Source organism: Crocuta crocuta, unplaced genomic scaffold, assembly GCF_008692635.1.
Source record: "Crocuta crocuta isolate KB4526 unplaced genomic scaffold, BGI_CrCroc_1.0 scaffold162, whole genome shotgun sequence".
NCBI lineage: Eukaryota > Metazoa > Chordata > Mammalia > Carnivora > Hyaenidae > Crocuta > Crocuta crocuta.
This window is the reverse complement of record NW_027529433.1, coordinates 2770315-2783305: the sequence shown is the minus strand read 5'-3', so window position 1 is coordinate 2783305 and position 12991 is coordinate 2770315. Positions and strand designations below refer to the sequence as shown.

Sequence of the window (12991 nt, the reverse complement as noted above, 5' to 3'; positions counted from 1 at the left end):
CATTGAAAACACCAGTTTAAAAGAACTTCTTTNAACTAATTTGACAATAAACTATTTGTAAAAAAATAATAATAAAATAAAATAAAAGAACTTTTTATTTTTACGTTAGGAATATATCTTATTGATAACAAACTGTGTTTTTAGTCTAGCAGCTGTGGAACCATCCATGATGCTCCTGGAAAATGTGAAGAGGCATCTGAAGCGTCCTGTATGGATTAATGCTGATATTCTTCCTGGTCCAAATGGAAATAGCAGAGTAGTGGATGCAAGACCTTTTATAGACATGGTGACATCCTTCTTTCCAGATGTCACATTTTCCCTGGGTTGGACAACAGGATGGCATCCTGAGAAAGTCAATGAAGGTAATAATTTTTAACATGTATTTCTTATATATCAAATTAAAATCTACTTGAAATATAAAAATAACACCTCTAAGTACAAAACCAAAAACTTACTCCAGAATCTTAGAGCCTAATAGAGAGAAAGGTCTGGTCCTAAAGACATCTACATGACTCTTCGTTCTTTTATTTCAGATAGATACTGTATTCATTGGTGATACTCTGTTACCAAGCTGCAATGGGAAATATTTATTTTCAAGGTCTAGATTAACCAAAGCTGCCTTTTTATAAACTTTAAACACATCGTGAGTTGTCTCTCTGAACTTGGAAAACATAATATACTCTTTTGACGTTGGAGCAACTTCCTATGTCAGATGAAAGATAAAGAAGTAGTAACAAAAACTTCTGCAGTGATGTGAGGCCAGAAGTAAAGGGAGTGTGGTGGAAGAGCACCAGTTCTGTTCTGTAGACATTGGGAGGCCCCCAAAAGTAGTTTGCTAGAACTTTGGTGCCCTCATGCTCCCTTTGGTTGGCCAGGGAAGTGGGAGGCCACGAGGCTGTCCTCTAGGCTGGATCCCTTCTTTCCTTTCACCTTTTCACTTCAGGATGGACGTGACACTCAGATTATTCTTCCTGGTTGAAACTGACTATGCTCTTTGGGTTCATCTTTCTATTTCTTCCACATACGGAGGTATTGATTTCCAGGTAAACAATTCTCATGAACCATGAGATCAGGACCTGAGGGGAGATCAAGAGTCGGATGCTCTAGCAACAGAACCACCCAGGTGCCCTGAGATGTTAGTCGTTATCCTGTGTTTGGGGCATTCATTTTTTTACTTATTTGCATTTATTGTTTCCAGATGTTAACTTTTTAGATTAGGGTAACTGCTGTCTAGTGAGTAGTGACATTTAGGTTCTAGCCCTCTCGGCCAACAAGTGTAAGATTCAGAGAAAAAAGAATGTGCTTTAACTTAATTCTAATTCTTTAATCACTTTAATTTTTATTAATTTCATTAAGGAATACTGCTTATAATTCAAAGTGTTGAAATAAGGTAAACTACAAAGAGTTTAGTAACTTCTTTACTGACTCCAAGCTCCTTTTATCACTATTTAGTATAATTCTGGCTTAACCTCATGCTTGAACTGAATTTTACTATATCTGGATTTTGAAGTCATTTTGGTGTTGAATGCTTCCAGGCTGCTTTTCTTCCACTGGCCTCTTGTCATTACCAACATGCACTTTATGCTCCCTCACTTGTTACTTCAGATTTAGAAAGGAGAGTTTATAAGTTTATAGTCGTGTAAATATAGCTTTTGTTAGCAGTCCCTTTTTCTAATTAAAAAGATACAGGGGCACTTAGGTGGCGCTCTTGGTTAAGTGTCCAACTCTTGATCTCAGCTCCGGTCATGATCTTGCAGTTCATGAATTTGAGCCCCACATTGGACTCTGTGCTGATGGTCCAGAGCCAGCTTTGGATTCTGTCTCTCTTTCTCTCTGCCCTTTTCCCACTTGTGCTCTTTCTCACTGAAAATCAATACAATCAATAAATAAAATTTTAAAATGATACAGTTTTTCATATTTTCCAGGAAAGCAGAACTTTGCCCTTCTTTCATGAGGAATTTAGCTGCTAGACTAACTTATTTATATAGGCTTTCTGTAAAATGTTCCTTTTTTGACCAATACTTTTTATAGCCTGCTTTCGACAAAGTTTAGTGTTATTTAAAAAACAGAACTTTTTGCTTAAAGTTTTTATAAACAGGCAAGTGTGTTTTCCACAATGTCTTAACATGATTTAAAATGCATATATAAAAGTCATTTTTACCACTATTTCTACTTTACGTAAAATGTATGAATAATTTGGACTAGCCAAAAAACAACCATGGTGATAATTATTACTTAAAAATTTTTAAAGGTTTTATTTATTTCGAGAGAGAGACAGAGAGAGAGAGTGCACAAATGCCGAAGGGGCAGAGAGAGAGGGCGAGTGAGAGAATCCCACGCAGGCTCCACACCAACAGTGCAGAGCCCAGTGTGGGGCTTGAACCCATGAACTGGGGCATCATGACTTGCACTGAAGTCAGACTCTTAGCCAGCTGAACCACCCAGGTGCCCCGATAATTATTAATTAAACATCTAGTACCTAGCAGCCATCTTTCTCTTGGAAAAGAATACTTAATTACACAATGGAAAATATAAGTTTACAGAGATTATTAATGATGCAGATATACCTAAGGGAAGAGCTTTAGAATATTTAAGATAGCATATCAAAATTTGTTTTTTTTTGTGCTTGAGAGATTAGTAAAACCATTTTATTTTATTCTATTGTTTTTTTTTGAGAGAGAGAAACAGATATGAGCAGAAGAGGGGCAGAGAGGGAGACACAGAATCTGAAGTAGGCTCCAGGCTCTGAGCTGTCAGCACAGAGTCTAATGCAGGGCTTGAACTCATGAACCATGAGATCATGACCTGAGCCAAAGTTGGATGCTTAACCGACTAAGCCACCCACGTGCCCCATGAAACCTTTTTAATATTTTAATGTTTTGTTAAACTTGCTCTTGGTCTCTTGTGGCATGGTTTTAGAATTAATTTTTTGTCTACATTTCCCACCTAAAATATTTTCATGTATTAAGTGGTATTTTAAGGCACTCTGTATTCAAATGGAAATTTTTATAAATTACCTATGAATTTACATTTATAAGTAATTTAACTTAGTTTCTTATTTTTTATTTTTTATTTTTTTTTAATGTTTTATTTAGTTCTAGGGGAGAGAGAGACAGCGTGAGCAGGGGAGGGTCAGAGAGAGAGGGAGTCACAGACTGAAATAGGCTCCAGGCTCTGAGCTGGCAGTCAGCACAAGAGCCCGACGCGAGGCTCGAACCCACGAACCGTGAGATCGTGACCTAAGCGAAAGTCAGACGCTTAACCAACTAAGCCACCCAGGCGTCCCTAGTTTCTTATTTTTTAATAAGTTTTATGTATTTATTTATTTTGAGAGAGACAGAGACAGAGTGAGTAGGGGAGGGGTAGAGAGAGAGGCAGACAGAGAATCCCAGGCAGGCTCCTCACTGTCAGTGGGGAGCTGGATGCAGGGCTCAGACTCATGAAACCTGGAGATCATGACTTGAGCTGAAACCAAGACACTTAACCAACTTAGCCACCCAGGTGACCCGTTTCTTATTTAATTGACTTTCAGTATTCCCGTTAGAAAAATGGAATTTATTTCTTTCATTTCAGGTTACAGTTGGACAATGGTGAAAGAAATGGAATATATATGTAAGGACCTAAATCTGCCTGTAACATTTCCTGTCAGGGCAGCATTAGTCAGGCAGTCTTGTTCTCAGTTACTTTGGCTGTTGAAGAAATCAAACAGGTATGTATAAGTTTAACAATATAGGATGTGCATGTGAGTGTATGTGTAAGAGAGACAGAAAGAGGATGAACTTTGATTATGTAAAGACAGTGTGTATGAGAAAAAGATGGAGAAAGAGAGTGAGCCCCGATTGTGAAGCAAACAGTCTCCCTCACTAGAATGAAGCTGTAAGTTAACCTTAATTAATGTAACATCATGCCTTTCACCTCTGTTTCTCACAAAAGTTTTTGAACACAGTAAGTACCCAGTAAATGTCCTTTTTTTAAAAATGTCCTTTTTTTAATGATGTTATACATTCTCAAAAAGTTACAAGGATAAAATACTTTCTCTTTGAATTCCACCCTATTTTCAAAAGTTTTTTCTGTAAAAAATTTTATTATCTTAATATGCAATAACAATCAGTTGGACCATTATTAAATATTAAAGTATATTATAAAGATACAGATATTGAAACAATTTTGATACTATCTTTTTAATATACTAGTCAGTAGAACAGCAGGGAAAATACAGAAATAAACCCAAATCTGTCATGGAACTTAGTTTAGGAGAAGCTAGCATTTCAAATCATTGGTGTAAAAGTTTAGTGTAGTGTTGGGAAAATAGGTCAACTATGCAGAAAAGACTAAACTGGCACTTCTCCTTAATCTTTCTTCCACAAGAAATTCCAGAAGAATGAAAGATTTGAAAACCAAACATTAAATACATAAAGAAAAAGCGTGATGATGTTTTATATAATTTCAGAAAGGAGACCTTTCTCAGTAAGGCACAAAATCTAGAAGCTACTGTTGACACAAAGTTACCAGAGGGAGAGATCTCTAATATATACATAATATATTATATATATTATAATATGACACATATAATATATTATGTGTATAATATGTGTAAAGACAGATGTAAAGAATTCTAGTAAAGAATTTTCCCAACTCATCCAGAAAAAAACTCAGTTTGGTAATTTACTATATTAGAAAGAGTAAGGGATTAGATATTCATACATTAAAGAAGTATTCACATTCCCTGGGTATGAATTTTTACTAAGTACCTTTTCAGTTTCTGTGAAAATAATCTTGTTTTTCTCTCAATATCTATTAATAAAATAAATTATGGTGGTAGCTCATAATATTGAATTATTTTCACATTTCCAGAATAAACCCCACTTGATCATGATATATCATTCTTTTAATATGCTGTTGAAATGTTATTGATAAATTTTAGTTAGGATTTTTGCATTTGAAAGCGAGACTTCTCTGTAGCTTTTTTTCTTAGTTTTAGGTATAAATATCATGTACATTTCAATAAAAAAAGCTAGGGACCATTCCTTTTTATGTGTTCTGGGATATTAAAAAAACCCAACATCGTTGAGGGGCACCCGAGGGTGGTTTAGTCAGTTAAGAGGCCAACTCCTGATCTTGGCTTAGCTCATGATCTCATGGTTCCTGAGGTCCAGCCCAGAGTCGAGCTTTGCGCTGACGTGCAGAGTCCACTTGGGATTGTTTCTCCCTCCCTGTTCCCTTTCCCTACTCACTCTGTCTCTCAAAATAAATAAACTTAAAAAAAAGCTAAAAGAAAACAAAACATTGAAATGGCCTAAACCCGATTTGGTAAACCATCTAAACCTAGTACTTTGAGGAAAGATTAACTTGTACAACCTTTTTATTATATGATAAATGGTCTGTTTTGATTTTCTATCTTCCTGGGGGCCAATTTTGATATACTGTATTTTTCTAGACAATTATTAATTTCACCCAGGTTTTGAAGTTTATTTATTCACAGATGGTTAAAATAGCCTCTCGTTCTTTTAATTTCTTCTGTTGGAGAGGAAGTCTTCCTCTTTCCTTTTAAGGTCCTTCTAGCTAGACTAAATAAATTGATGTGACAGAGATTAACCAGTGAAAATCAAATTTAATAGCATACATATGGGGAATCTAGAAAAACATGGAGAATCCAAAGACTATGAGGCAACAGGAGGCTTATAGGAGCTGAGGAGGAGGGTAGGGATCTGAGGATACCAGAAAGAGAAAGACCGTAGCAGGAAGGTAGATGTTTGGAAAATAAATGTTGCCCTATTACGTACATAAGTTTCTTAGGTTAAAAACAATTCTGTTAATAGTGCTCTTCCTGTTACTACTGAGGAGGAGGTAAAGAGATTTTCCTGTATCTGCTGGGGCTTGTTTGTTTTTAACTCAAAGTAATGTTTGTGCCAAAATGATCTGTCTTGGGATGGTCTGCTCTTGGCCACTACACCTCTGTCTTTATTTCTTGATTTTATTTATTTGAGCTTTACCTCTTATTTCTTGATTAAACTAAATAATAGATTTATCTTTTGTTTTTAAAGATTGGCCTCTTAGATTTATTTATTCATGTTTTTGATTAACAATTCACTAATTTCTGCCCTTTATCTTTTAAAATTATGTGGGGCACCTGGGTGGCTTATTCAATTAAGCATTCTGGACTCTTGGTTTCAGCTCTGGTCATGATCTGAGTTCATGGTTTATGGGTTCGAGTCCTGCATCAGCCTCTGGACTAACAGTGTGGAGCCTGCCTAGCATTCTCCCTCTGTCTCTATAAATAAATAAATAAATAAATAAATACTTTAAAATTATGCTTATTATATCTTCTTGTAATTTCTTGAAATTACAAGAAATCCTTTTAATTTCCTGATATTTATTTTGTTTTTTAAAAAATTTTTTAATGTTCATTTTTTGAGAGACAGAGCATGAGTGGAGGAGGGGCAGAGAGAGAGGAAGACAGAATCTGAAGCAAGCTCCAGGCTCTGAGCTATTAGCCCAGAGCCAGTTGTGGGGCTTGAACCCATAAACAGCGAGATCATGACCTGAGCAGAAGTCAGAGGCTTAACTGACTGATCCACCCAGGTGCCCCTATTTCGTTTTTTTTTTTTTTTTTTAAGTTTGTATTTATTTATTTTGAGAAGGAACGAGAGACAGAGAAAGGTGGAGAGAAGAGGGAGAGAGAGAGAATCCCAGGCAGTCTCTGCACTATCAGCTCAGAGCCTGATGCAGGGCTCAAACTCATGAAACGTGAGATCATGACCTGAGCCAAGATGCTTAACTGACTGAGCCATCCGGGCATTTTTTTTTAAGTTTATTTAATTATTTTGCAATTGAGAGGGCAGGAGAGAGGCAGAGAAAGGGGGAGGGAGGGAGGGAGAGAGAGAGGGGGAGAGAGAGAGAAAGAATCTCAAGTAAGTTCCATTCTAATAGCATAACTGATAATTATCCCCCTGATAACTCGGGGCTTGATCTTACAAACTGTCACATCATGACCTGAGTCGAAATCATGGGTCAGATGCTTAACTGACTGAGCCACCCAGCACCCCTAATTTATTTTCATTTTTATATTTATTAATGTATTTATNTTTTTAGTGATTTCAGTAGTAGAATTTTTTTTTTTTAACCTGGGGTTTGTTAATAGTTTCTAAGTTTATTGTATTGTAATCAGATAACATCTATGTTTTTACTTTGTAGGTTTTATTAAGGGCCTAATATATAATGATATTTGTATGAGTTCATGTGTTGTATGAAGATATAGTTTGGCTGTTATAATAGAAACCTAAATTAGCAATAGCTCAAACAAGTCTATTTCTCTCTACGTAGCTGTCAAAGCATAAATAATTCAGGGCTAATGTGGTGCCTCCACTTGTCAAGGGCCCAGAACCCTTCGATCTTGATGCTTTGCTTACCTTAGGATATTGACCTCATCGGTATGGTCAGATCGATTACTGCCATGTTTGAGTTTCAGATATTTTTAAGGAGAGAAAAAAGAGAAGCTCAGGGCACAATTCTTTCCTTCAAGGGCATGACTTAGAAAGTTTCACACCTCTCCCCTTAGAACTCATTTGCTGTAACTTAGTCATCTGCCTGTACCTAGATGCAGGTAAAGCTGGGAAATGTAGCTGTTATTCTGTACAATCTTGTGCCTATTTAGAATTCAGGGATTTGTTGTATCAGAAAGGAGAATGACTATTAGAATAAAACTACTAGTTTATGTGACACATTAGTGTACATTAGTTATGTAATTTAACTCTTCTATGCCTTAATTTTTGTTTGCTTTAAGAAGCTATTTTTAATTTAATTTGCTGTATAACTAATACATTCACTTGGTTCAGTAACCAAAGAATGGAGATTAATACTGTGAAAACCCTCTCTCCCATCTACCCAGTCCTACCCAATTTCACTAACCACAGTTGTTAGTTTCTTATATAAACATAATTAGCTGTTTCTTTATTCAGGTAAGAATGAATACAAATATAGATTCTTATTTTCCCTGCCTTTAAAGAATTTTTTTAAAGTGTTTATCCTTTGAGAGAGAGAGAGAGAGAGAGAATGAGAGAGCATGAACAGGGGAGGGGCAGAGAGAGAGGGAGACACAAAATCTGAAGTAGGCTCCAGGCTCTGAGCTATCACCAAAGAGCCAAATATGGGGCTCAAACTCACGGACCGCAAGATCATGACCTGAGCCAAAGTTGTATGTGGTACTGACTGAGCCACCCAGGCGCCCCTCCCCACCTTTTTAAAGCAAAGGTGGCATATATCTTGCTTCTCTTCTGTTCTGTGCTTTTTTTTTTTTTTTCCTTTTACTTAGCAGTACATCTTGGGACTCTTTCCAAAGTAAGCTTCCTTTCCAGGTACATTGTTTTATGTATATACTATAATATATTTAATGAGCTTCCTATTGGTAAACATAAAGGATGTTTCTAATCTTTGATATTACAAGTAGTACTGTAATAAAAAATCTTGTAAGTATGCCATTCTGGAAATATGTACAAATATGTTACTTTTAATTTTTTGGCCACTTACTCTCTTATGGACTAAGACTCTACCTCATAGTTTTTGTTTTTTAAAATGTTCTTCAGGGTACCTGCATAGCTCAGTATGTTGAGTGTCCAGCTTCGGCTCAGGTCATGGTCTCACAGTTGATGACTTCAAGCCCTGCATCAGGCTTTGTGCTGACAGCTCGGAGCCTGGAGCCTGCTTCGGATTCTGTGTCTCCCTCTCTCTCTGCCTTCCCCAACTCGTGCTCTGTTTCTCTCTCTCTCAAAAATAAGCATTAAAAAAAATTAAAATGTTCATGATATATTATTTGGTACATATTCATATCTCCTTTATCTTAATTAAGAGTTAATTATAAGTTTATTATTAAAAGGTCTTCTTGGTCTATTGAGTGATATTTTAACTAAATTCACATCGTGTTTGTCCTGAATACTTTGCCTTATATTTTTGTGAAAAATAACTTTATAGTTTTATTTTTCATTCATTTTTTGAAGAGTAATTTATTGTTATTAAAAAATAGTTTTTAACCTATAGAAAAGTTGCAAAAAACTTACTGCCATCTCTGCAGATTCCTCAATTATTAACTTTTTCTTGCATATATCTATTATTTCTCTTCTCTTCTATTTATATTTTTTTCTGGCATGATGCCTTGTTATCCTTAAGTACTCCGGTGTGTATTGCCTCAAGCAAGCAATATTACTTGCTTGCTTATATTACTACTATATTACTATACTGTATGACTGCATGACTACTATGCAGCCTCCCAATCAGAAAACCAGCATTAATACAACACTACCATGCAGTTCTCAGACCCATTCAGATTTTACCAACCATTCAAAAAATTCTTCTTTTTCCCTTGGAGTCCAGGAAACTTTCTGATAACATGTATTATATGTAGTTGCCGTGTCTCATCAGTCTCCTTCAGTCTGGAATGGTTCCTCAGTCTTTCCCAATCTCATATACTTGACAGTCTTAAAAAATGATAGGGCTTTTATTATGAAAGATGTTCTCAACTTGGATCAGTTCGATATTTTCCTCATTTTTCTCATGCTTGTGTTCTTTGGAGACTTAGGTTCTTTCCCTGTCCCAATTCTCAGATTGGACACTTTTTCAAGGATGCCTGCTAGATTATAGTGGTGGATCGTATTTAGAAAGTGAAGTTTGGGAGTTTAGTATGATCATTGCTATTAGAGTGTCATTGCTTCTAGGACATCTATCTTCTAGGACAGAGCTGGTAAATTCTTGTCTGTATATATGTGTGATTACATCCTGTGTGTGTGTGTGTGTGTATATGTATGCATGGTGTGTGTCTGTACACACACACACCAGTATATACATCTAAAACCACTTTTTAAGTTTATTTATTTATTTTGAGAGGGGTTGGGAACTGAGAGAGAGAATGAGAGAGAGAGACAGAGAATCCCAAGCCAGGTCTGTCTGCCGTCAGTACAGTGCCCAATGCAGGGCTTGATCCCATGAACTGTAAGGTCATGACCTGAGCCAAAATCAAGAGTCAGACACTTAACCAACTGAGCCACCCAGGCGCCCCTCTAACAGCCTTTTAAAAGAAGAGTTTAACTTTTTTACATTATTTATAAAAAGACAGATGTACTGGTCTTGTTTCTGTCATTTGTTTTGAACTAGAGTACTTGTTACTTTGTAAGCATTGAAAACATTTCTTTACTTTTTTGAGAGAGAAAGAAAGAACAGGGGAGGAGCAGAGAGAGAAGGTGAGAGAGAATTTTAAGCAGGCTCCACACCTAAGGCGGAGCCCCACTCAGGGTTCAATCTCATGACTCATGATCATGATTGTGAGATCATGACCTGAACTGAAATCAAGAGTCAGACACTTAACTGAGTTACCCAGGTGCCCCTGAAAATATCATTGTAGCTGTTTTTTGTTTTGTATTTTAATTTTAATAATTTGGGAGGTTCATTTTTCCCTATTGATTTTTCATTACTGTAATTTCCATAAATCTGCTTCTTTAAAGATAACTGTTAACTTCTTCCTGTGAGCAATAATAGAATTAGTGTATTTCTTTGCCCCTTTCGCTTAATTTTGACTGTCTGTATTTTATAGTCCAACTTTGAACTTTATAGCCAATGGTAATTTGGCTGACTATAAAATTCTTGGCTCACAGTGCTTTTCCTTGAGGATTTTGAGAACATTGCTCCTTTGAGAACAACACTACAACAGAGTGTTGATGTGGAAAAGTGTGAAACCAGTCTGATATTTTTGCTCTTTTAAGTGTCTTGATTTGGCAGGAGTTATTGGGGGGCAACTGAATGTAGAAAGGGTTGTTTGCAGTATATAGATTCAAAGGTCTTTTCTGGAATATTTCTGTGAATTATATTTTGAAATACTTGTTCTATTTTATTTGTAAGCTATGTTTTCTCTTTCAGGGATTCCAACTATGAGTATTTAGATCTCTGTTGTCTATCTTTGGCATCTATTATTTTCTCTTTAGTCTTTCTTTCCTTTTTATTTATTTGAATTTTATTTTTCTTGATTTTATAATTTGTCCTCTATACAATACAATATTTTCAACAATTCTGTTTTCCTTTGCATATCTTGAGATTTTACTTTATTTCTAAAATAGTATTAATTTTTTATTTCTTTCCTAAAATCTACCAATTAATGTTTCATTATCTCTTTGGTACTGTCTTGCAGCCCCTTCCATGAGCTCATATCTCTGCTTTGTGCTCTTTCTTCAAAGAACCAGTTGCATCATTTAAAAAATGTTGGTTATGGCTTTCATCTGCCTTTGTGGTATTCTTTAAATTTTACATATATTTCAGCTATCTGATAGTTTTTTATTTTGTTATTTTTAATTTATTTTAAGTTTATTTATTTTGAGAGAGAACACACCCATGAACTGGGTAGGGACAGAGAGAGAGGGAGAGAGAGAATCCGAAGTAGCCTCTGCACTGTCAATGCAGAGCCCAGTGTGGGGTTTGAACCCAAGAATCATGAGATCATAACCTCAGCTGAAGTTGAACGCTTAACTGACTGAGCTACCCAGGTGTTTCAATTACTGCACTTTGAAGAAAGTAATTTTATTTATTTATTTTTGTGAAAGTCATTTTATTTTTTTCTGGACAGGCTATTTGCCCAAAGTGCATATTGCAGAGGAATTAAACTATGCTTCTTATGACCTAGAGAGTTTTATGTGTGAGTTTGTTTAGCCTTTAACTTTTTCCAGTCAATAGAGGTGGGCAGTTGTAGTATCTCTAAGTAGAATCTTTTTTTTTTTTTTTTAAAGGCTTTATTTATTTCTAGGAGAGAGAGAGAGAGAGACAGCATGAGCAGGGGAGGGTCAGAGAGAGAGGGAGTCACAGACTGAAACAGGCTCCAGGCTCTGAGCTGGCAGTCAGCACAGAGCCCGACGCGGGGCTCGAACCCACGAACCGCGAGATCGTGACCTAAGCGAAAGTTGGACGCTTAACCGACTAAGCCACCCAGGCGCCCCTCTAAGTAGAATCTTTTATCTATTGTTTACACTTACAATTTTGTGTTCCCACAGGAATAAATAGTCTGATATGCACAACTGTGGCTTTTCTGTGTTAACTCTTTCCTTGTTTCTATAGCTTCTTGGGACCGAACCTAATCCAAGAAAGCCTCCATTTTTATCTCAGGGATGCTGCTCCCACTGTTGCGAAGTGTTTAGGTAGTGTCTGCCCCTCATCTAGAAGTGTCTTTGATAGGTTTTCTCTGTAATCTACAGACATGGGCAAATTTTCTTCACTTCCTTACATACTCATCTGACTTTAATCTGTTGCTGTTGGAAACTTTTCACCTGTTTTGTAATTGGTAGTTTCAGTTCTTTGAAAATGGGGTTAATTTTTCATTGAAGATGGGGTTTCTATTTTCATTCTTTTGTTCTTTTTGCTGCCTATGGGTAATTCCTAGGAGGAAAAGGAGGCAGTGCTGACTTTAGGCTTTGTTCAAATAGGAAGTTCCTACCTCCTATTTGTTCATTACTACTACCTCAGTTTTTTCACCTTCTCCCTATGAAGTCATTTACTCTCCTAAAATTTCTCATTTGAATATTGCACTCTGTTCAAGGAAAATTCTTTTTTTTTTTTTTTTTAAAGATTATTTATTTTGAGAGAGAGAGAGCAGTAGAGGGGCAGAGAGAGAGAGGGAGAGAGAGAATCCCAAGCAGGCTCCATGCTATCAGCACAGAGCCTGACATAGGGCTGGACCTCACAAACTGTGAAATCATGACCTGAGTCAATATCAAGATTTAGACACCCAAGTTTTCAAGTCAAATTCCTAAACTCTATAACATTTAAGTACTCCTATTCATCCCCCTTCGGTTTGAAACTCCCTTGTGTTTGGCTCCATGGTATTGCACCAAGTGGATGCATCTACTTCTCTGTCTAGTTCTCTTTTGTTTTGTTTATTTTTGAGGGGAATTGTTTTCCCCCTTCCTAATTTTGGAATTCTCTTAACAGTATTTCTTTCTTTTTTTCCTTTTTTTTTTTTTTT

General features: G+C 36.3%; 1 protein-coding gene across 2 annotated transcripts in view; it reads left to right on the top strand.

Moving 5' to 3' along the window:
• The window catches only part of FAM151B (family with sequence similarity 151 member B), a 42203-nt gene that overhangs the window by 17343 nt on the left and 11869 nt on the right, over positions 1-12991 (top strand). For both annotated transcript variants that reach the window (XM_077759870.1, XM_077759871.1), the window contains exons 4-5: positions 145-362; positions 3574-3709. In XM_077759870.1, coding sequence (XP_077615996.1) covers positions 145-362; positions 3574-3709 — 354 coding nt within the window. The remainder of the gene's footprint in view (positions 1-144; positions 363-3573; positions 3710-12991) is intronic.